The sequence below is a fragment of the Triticum aestivum genome, chromosome 4D (assembly GCF_018294505.1).
Source record: "Triticum aestivum cultivar Chinese Spring chromosome 4D, IWGSC CS RefSeq v2.1, whole genome shotgun sequence".
Taxonomy (NCBI): Eukaryota; Viridiplantae; Streptophyta; class Magnoliopsida; order Poales; family Poaceae; genus Triticum; species Triticum aestivum.
In genome coordinates, this window is record NC_057805.1 from 495,562,936 (window position 1) to 495,571,261 (window position 8,326).

Genomic DNA, 8,326 nt, shown 5'->3' on the forward strand with positions numbered 1-8,326 from the left:
ACCGGTTGTTTGGAATTTTCTTTCAAGCACTTCCTCCACAATGAGCTCCTTTCCGGGGTCCGGTGACTCGCTTGACTTTAATATCTGCACCGCACCCCGCACTACTGTAGAACCTCTCTCTGTTTTCTTATTTTAGGCCTTGTTCGGTTTGGAGTATTTTCATAGAAAATACATAGGAACAAGAATTTCAGAGGAAAATTTTTTATAGATGCATTTGGTTTGTAGAAAAGGCGTACGGGAATATCGTAGGAATACTACTTATTTCCTGTGTTTTTTAACGAAACTAGACATCCATTAAAAGCTTATTCTACACGCAGAAACAAGGCAAGTCAATTTTTTAGAATGACAAGTGCCATCCTAATTCCTATCAAATTTCTATACTAGTCATAATTCCTTTAGTTTCCTCCCAACCGAACGAGCCCTTAGCAGTGGTACTACCTATCGAATCCCATCGAGAGTCCATATATAGGATCGCCGCTGCTACCAGTCCTCGCAGCAGCAGCTACCTTGGCATACATATAATATTATAAACCTCGATGGAGAGGGCCACGTCGACGTGGTTCCATGCGCAGGCGGCGGCGGCGGCGGCAGCGGAGGACGACCTATTGCTGGCGTTGACGCCGGCGGGCAGAAGGCTAGACCGGTACGACGAGCGAACCCAGACGGTGTGCGTGGACGGCAAGACGGTGCGGCTGTTCCAGTGCCTCTTCTGCGACAAGACGTTCCTCAAGTCGCAGGCGCTCGGCGGCCACCAGAACGCGCACCGCAAGGACCGCCTCGCCGGAGTCCTCGGCGACCCCTACAACAACGACAGCCTGTTGGGAGGTGCCACCACCGGGCCGTCCTGCGATTCTGTTGCCGGCTGGTCCATGTGCACTTACATCGCCTCGCACGGCGGTGCCGCCGCGGTGGCTCCAGCCACCGATGACTCCAGGCAAGAGAGGTGGGGAGGCGGCCGCGCTCCACGCTTCGCGGAGCCCGCGCCGCTCCTGGACCCGTCCACTGGCCGCGACGGCGTGATGGGCCGGTCAAGGGCCTCCGTCCCTAGCGGCGGCGGCAAGGCGGCAAGGCGCCGGACCTCGAGCTGCACCTCTAGCTATCTAGCGTCGCCGGGCCGGCTGCTGCCATTCATATTGCACAGGTGACACCAATGAATTCATCTACTACTCGCTCTTATCGATCTCTTTGTTGATTGCTATAATTAATTAGATCCACCAACCTAGCTTAATTAACCAACTTTGTGATTAATCTCTATGTAGGTGTCGTCGACGAAAACATCAAGGGACAAATATAATCGTCTGTGTCGCCGATCGAACTTGTATCGACACGTCCGCTGCTCTTGGTATATTTGTGTTCTTGCGTGATATTGTAGGCAGCTAGCTGGCATTGTGGCTTCACCCGTTAATATTCATCTCATGATAAAATAATTGTTAATATTCCTCGGTCATCAATCCGCAGTTCATGTAATAACGGCTCGACCGTAATAATATCAGTGTACCTGTTGCTTCCCCGTTCTTCATTTTGTCCGGTTTTGCTATTCCTGACAACTGAATATTTCTAATCTAACGGTTAAGAGGAAATCCATTGAAAATTACAATCGAGACTCGACCTGGTTATAAAGCGAAGCGAGCCGTCCTTCCTTTCATTCATTGTGTTGTCTTCGGTTTGTTTTTAAATTTTCAGTCGCTTGATCTACAGTGGTTCTTATTTTTTACAATATTCCGTACGATGTGCTAACGTGGTATGCGACAAAAGAACGTACGGTCGTGCAGTGGCGTTGTGGACTGACTCGGATGGCAGTGGACGGACTATATGCTGGCCGTGTCGACCTGCGGTGTTTGTTTCGTTTTGGGACCGACAGGCTGTTTGTTTAATTTTGGACCGACAAGTTGTTTGTACACCACCGTGGGTTCTCCTCTTATGTACTTCCTCCGTTTCCTTTCAGTTTATATATAAGATTCGATCAAAGTTAAACTTTGACTAAGTTTGACTAAGTTTATAGAAAAAATATCAAGATTCACAATATGAGATCAATATTGTTAGATGCACCATAAAATTAATTTTCATGCCATATAGCTTTAGTATTGTAGATGTTGATATTTTCTTCTATAAAATTGGTCAAACTTTACAAAGTTTGACTTTGACCAAATCTTATATGCAGACTAATAATAAACGGAGGGAGTATCTTTTTTTTTTTGCATCGAACTCTGACTTTATTTAATGAATAATCATGCGGTTACAGTCTGCCCGTAGGCTATTGACAAGGAAATCTGGACTCGCATCGAGCCAGCAGTCCGTACTCTCCGTTGCACTAGCGCGCTGTGCACATAAGTGGGCCGGGAAGTTAAGATCCCTACTGATATGCTGAACCGAGAAAGAAACAAAATTAAGGACTAAAGCTTCAAGTTCACGAAAGATAGGCGCGGCAATAGATCGTGAGTTGCCCCGCGAACTCCATTGGGTGACCAGCTCCATGCAGTCGACCTGCATTATCACATGTGACATTCCACGTAGATGAGCAAAGATCACACCTTCCCAAAACGCTAGGAGCTCAGCAATGAAAGGATCAGAGACCCCCTCTAGCGGCTTGCACCAAGCCCCCACAAAAGAAATGTGAGACCGAGCAACGCCGCCTGCTCCTCCTGACAACGCATTTGGGAATACTGAGCCATCAGTATTGATGGTAATCCACCCCACATCGGGGGGGGTTCCAACTTCGTCCCGACAGCACCCCTCGGCGACGGTTAGGTAGATCGAGTATGGCCAGGGTTTCATGGATCCACTTGAGCGCTTGCGCCGGGGAGAAGCCCTCCTGATCGTGGGTCCATTTGTTCCTGGAGGTCCATATTGTATGCATGATTGTGATAATCTGACAACGAGCCTCGTCAGAAAACATCTCATCGAGCACAATATCCCGTGCCCATGTTAGCGGATGCAGCCTCGGTAGATGGAGATCGAACCGATCCTTCGCCGCAACCCAAAACTGCTTGGCATGTGAGCATGAGATGAGTGCATGCATTAAGTCTTCATTCATGGCCTTGCATAGATCGCAGCGGCCAAATGGCTTGATGTGACGGTGCTGTAGAGTCATGTAGTCTGGCAGGATGCCACGCAAAACCCTCCACCAGAAAACCCTAACCTTCGGCACCACCCGTAGTTTCCAAAGTGTGGTCCACAACTGTTTATTTGCTGATGAAGTGTCCGTCATCGTCCCTTCCTCTAGAGAACTAAGCTCGTTACGAGTCATGAGAGAGCGATACGCTAATTTTACAGTGTAGTTACCTGACTTTTCCAACGACCACGCCAAACTATCTTCCCCACCTGATCTGTTCAAGGGTATATTGAGAATCGCCTCAGCATCGGGGTGCAAAAAATTTTGGCGGACCAAACTGACATTCCAACTCCCAATGTAGTCATCTATCAGCTCTGAGACAGTGTGTAGGGGCGCCGCCCCTAATCTACCAGTCGGTTTCATAGTGACTATGTTTGGGATCCAAGGATCATTCCAAATAGATATAGATGAGCCATCTCCTATTCGGTGGATCAGTCCCCTCTCCAAAGCCTTCCTGTCTGCGATGATAGCCTTCCAGATAGAGGAAGCTCCCTTGGGTATCGAGGCTTGGAGAAAATTTGAGTGTGGGATATACTTTCCCTTCAACACTCTAGAGCACAAAGAATCTGGTTTGGTCAGAATGCGCCAGCCTTGATTTCCAAGCATTGCTAGATTGAACATTTGGGGATCCCGAAAGCCCAGACCTCCTTTGATTATTGGCTCTGTCAATTTATCCCACGCCAGCCAATGTAGGGATCGTTTGTCAATGGAACTCCCCCACCAGTATTTGGCCATGGGCGAGGTGATTTCCTTGCAAACCTTCTTGGTCAGCACGAAACAACTCATACTGTATGTTGGAATAGCTTGTGCAATAGATTTCAAAAGCACTTCCCTCCCTGCACAGGCTAAATTCCTCTCAGACCATCCACTTATTTTGCTGCGGATACGTTCACCGATATGATGGAAAGTACCACTAGTGATTCTTCCAATGGCCGTGGGTAAGCCTAGATAGCGCTCAGAAAACGCTTCTGCTGCAATCCCGAGTATATGTTTGATTTGCGTCCGGAGGGGCTGCCCCGAGTTGCCACTGAAGAAAATAGAGCTTTTCTCTTTGTTGAACGCCTGGCCCGAGCAGTCCGCATAGATTTGTAATATTTCCACGAGCCGTTCTGCACTTTGGGTCTTGGCAGCAAGAAAAATGAGACTATCTGTCAGCGAGCAAAAGATGACTAACCCATGGTGCATGGATACTCACACGGATACCTCTGTCGATGTGTGCACCACCATAATTGTTAAGTAGCGATGTTAGTCCTTGAGCGCAGACTAGGAACAGATAAGGTGAGACTGGACATCCTTGGCGAAGCCCCCTGGAGGGGTTGAAATAAGGCAGCAGCTCACCGTTAACCTTAACTGAGAATCTGACGGACGTGACACATTTCATTATAAGCCTGATGAATCGATCCCCGAAGCCCAGCTGCACCAGCATGGCTTCTAGGTAATGCCACTCCACGTGATCATATGCCTTGAGCATATCCAATTTAATAGCACATGTATAATTCTTGCCTTTCTTCCTTCTCCTGATAGCATGAATACACTCATAGGCCACTAAGACATTGTCCGTGATCAAGCGTCCCGGCACAAACGCACTCTGCTCATCGCCTATAACATCATCCAAGATGAGGCGCAGTCTGTTTGCCATAGTCTTGACTGCAATCTTATACAAAACTGGGCATAAGGCAATAGGACGGTATTGAGAAATTTTCTGAGGGTACCTGACCTTTGGGATTAAAGTGATAGCCGTATCGTTGAGCCCTGCTGGGAGCTCTCCCCCATTCAAAAAACTCAATATAGCCATTGTAATATCATTCCCAAAGACATCCCAATGTCGTTGGTAGAAACCCGCTGTGAAGCCATCCACACCTGGCGCTTTAGACGGCGCCATATCAAACAATGCGGTTTTTACCTCTGCTGCGGTGTACTCCTTCTCGAGCAAATGATTCATATCAGCGGACACTCGCAGCTCTACACAGTGCAAAAGTTCTTCCATTGGTCTGTAACCTTGGGACTGGTACAGAGCTGATAGAAAGAAGTGATCTCATCATTTACCTCCATTGGGTCATTGATAACGTGGCCGTTTGTGCTCTTCAATGAGGTAATGCGATTGGTCCTCGTGCGTTGCCGTGCTTGTGCTAGAAAGTAGCCTGTGTTTCTGTCCCCTGCACGGAGCCACAACACACGAGATCTTTGTTTTAGCCAAATTTCCTCCTGCCGCAAAGCTTCGCGTAGCTGCTTCGCGACCGCTTTCTCTTCGTCAGTTGGGCCGTGTCGGAGCGACACAGATTGGAGGCGGTCAAGCCGCTGCTGAAGCTTTCAGACTTCCGGTCCAGATTTCCAAACTCTTGCCGCCCCCACGAGGCCAGCTGCTGCTGAACATTGGAAAGGGCGTCAACGATGCCTTGCAATCCTTGCTGACCCGCGCCCACTTGCCACATGTTCCAGACCATCTCGTCATAATCCGCATGAGTTTGCCAAACATTTTCATAACGGAACGTGCGTGGTGCTCGAGTCCATCCCATCATCGCCTGAGGACGACATTCAGCCAGAACAAAGCAGTGATCCGACTCCACGCTACTCACATGTTAGACACTGGTGAGTTCAAATAGCTGAAGGAAATCGGCGTTAGCGAAAGCTCTATCAATCCGCGCTTTAACATTAGAACTGCCTTGCTGAGCGTTATCCCATGTGAAGGGTACTCCGCGCCACCCCAGGTCCTGGAGCGCGCAATCTGAAATTGCTTCACGGAAAGCACACATTTGTCTTTCCGGTCTTGCATTCATGCCAAAGTGCTCATCCGCATGTAGGGTTTCGTTGAAATCCCCCATACACAGCCATTCCTCATGCTGGATAGCAAAAAGAGTACGGAGGAACCACCAGCTGTGGTGTCGATTCCCACACGGGGCTCACCATAAAAACCAGTGAAACGCCAACTTTTATTATTTTGGGTGACCTTCACATCAATAAGAGATTTACTGAAATTTTCCAAACTAACATCAACATCCTTTGACTAGAAGAGGTCGATGCCTCCACTAAGCCCATCACTATTGACGGCAAAACAACCATGAAATCCTAATGTAGTTTTCAGATCTTCTACTCGTTGCCCCCTGATCTTCGTTTCCATGACGAATAACAGGGTGGGGCCTTCTTGCTTCACCAGCTTGCGAAGCTCACGAACTGTCGCATGGTTCCCAAGCCCTCGACAGTTCCAACTCATAGCATTCATTGGCTCGGGCAGGGCTGACTCGCAGCCCCTGCCGAGGATTGAGATGATGGTGGAGTAGGCTTCTTCTTCTTTGATTCCCTCTCAGGGAGAGACTCGTTCAGATTTCCAGCATCTAGAGCAGTTGGTTCAGAGGTGCCTTCTCCATCTACATTGCCAACAACGGCCTCGCCATGTTCTGTGATCGCCAGGGCTTGCTTCACCACCTGACGATAGACTTGAGTCGCTTGCAGGCCCCCCTTACGCTTTTGCAGCACCGGTTTTTTGACAGGTGATGTCACTTCCGGTCCTCCCTTCGGCTGAGAGTTTGATGCTCGGGATTCTCTTGTACTTTGTTGTTTCTCATGCTTATCTCATGCTGAGCTCTCTCCCGGATTAGCTTTCCTGCGATCCTCCGACGCTCGTAAAGAGGCCTTGAACGGGAGATCACTGTTTTCATCTCTGGTCCCGGGCGTGGGACAGAATAGATCGGAGTGACCAAGCCGACCACAAGAGAAGCAGAAGTGGGGTATTTGTTCATACTCGATATCATATCGATCGATGCTCTTTCTCTTAGCCGAGTTGATCAGGATCCATTTCCGCAGGGGTTTCTGCACATCAATAGTGACCCTGGCTCGCAAGAACCCCCCTACTGGATCAATTTGGACAACAGAAGCAGATTTATCAACCTGCTGCGCAATCGCCAAACCACGCGTTTCATTCCTCAGATTGTAGGGCAAATTAACTACCCGGATCCAAACTGGCAGCTTATCAAACTTGAGTTCTGAAGGTTGCATATGGTCCTCAAATTCCTCTAAGATCACAGCATGTTTGCTGATATGCCACGGGGATCCGTCCCAGACGCGATCCCTATCACATTTTGATGCAAATTCCGCGGCAAACATGTTCTCTCCAAGAGGTCGGAAGGACAAGCCTCTAGGGTTTCCCCAAGCAGGGCGTAGTGCGTTCGTGATTGTTTGTATGTGGAAGAGATTCTTGAACAACACCTTGCCTGCGAGGAGCCACTTCGGCGGAGATCCATCATCGGAGTCATCGATCGCCAACGTCGCTTCCTCCTCAGAGATATCCAATTTTCCAAGCGCCTCTTCCATCCGAGCCCGAGCCGAGCGAGGGGAGAGGGCGCCGCCGTCGTTCCGTCCCTTCCCACCGGGAGCCGAAGACATCGCCCCGTGGATCGCCGGTGCGCCACGCCGATTGGATCGGCGTGCGCTGTCAAAGCCACCGAGCCCTAATCGCCGCCAACGGAGGGAGTATCTAAGGCAGACATAAGTAGAGTAGTTTTATAGTGCTTATACATCACCTCAAATATGTTTGCTCTAACAAATGATGTAAAATGGGGCATCATTTTGCTCCAACAGGTTATATATATTGGACACAAAAACATCGAAACATTTCAAGTTTATGTAAAACATGCAAATTTCAAACATAGTTTCGATATAAACTAAAATATAGATTCGATGCAAACTTGAAAGTAGTTTCGATACAAGGAGACTTTGACTACAAACTACTGCAGACTACTCATCATAGAGGTTGTCCCAGTCAATGCTGGAGCCCAACTCGTCGTCCATGTTCTTCACCGAGTCCAAACTATCGAGCTCGACCACCGTCGATGGGTTAGCTTCGTCTCCTCCTCCTCCTTCACCTCCTTCTTCGTTTGCGATGCATACAACACGTACTCCCCCTGCACGAGGTGCGGATTTACCGCCGCAAACCTCACCATCACAGCCTCATCCCACCGACGAACCTCGCACTGGTCGAGAAAGATCCGTGTCTACCTCCTCTCGGCGATGCTCGTCATCTCAATCAGAGGACCGATGAACTCCGTATTAGCCTAATTGTCAATCTCCGGGAAATTTAAATCCCTCTTCGACTGGTCGAACTACCAACAAGCCTTATCGGAGGTGCGGACAGCGTCGCCCAGCTCGTCCCACGTGCCGAGTCAGTGGTACACACCATCTTGTGTCAACTCGGCCGAGTAACGGCCGGATTGATGCCGA

The 8,326-nt window shown here is 49.1% G+C and overlaps 1 protein-coding gene across 1 annotated transcript; it reads left to right on the top strand.

Moving 5' to 3' along the window:
- The first annotated feature begins 482 nt into the window (after nt 1–482).
- LOC123100555 (uncharacterized) lies at nt 483–1,508 on the top strand. Its single transcript, XM_044522466.1, has 2 exons — nt 483–1,141; nt 1,260–1,508. Exons 1-2 carry the CDS (start codon nt 537–539, stop codon nt 1,378–1,380), a joined length of 726 nt encoding a protein of 241 aa, XP_044378401.1. The 5' UTR covers nt 483–536; the 3' UTR covers nt 1,381–1,508.
- Nucleotides 1,509–8,326: the final 6,818 nt, after the last annotated feature.

Excerpts from the sequence above, each read along its gene's own strand:
- LOC123100555 (XM_044522466.1), top strand. The coding sequence starts at position 537 with ATGGAGAGGGCCACGTCGACGTGGTTCCATGCGCAGGCGGCGGCGGCG. Across the intron at positions 1,142-1,259 it reads CTGCCATTCATATTGCACAG|GTGTCGTCGACGAAAACATC; the intron begins GTGACACCAATG and ends ATCTCTATGTAG.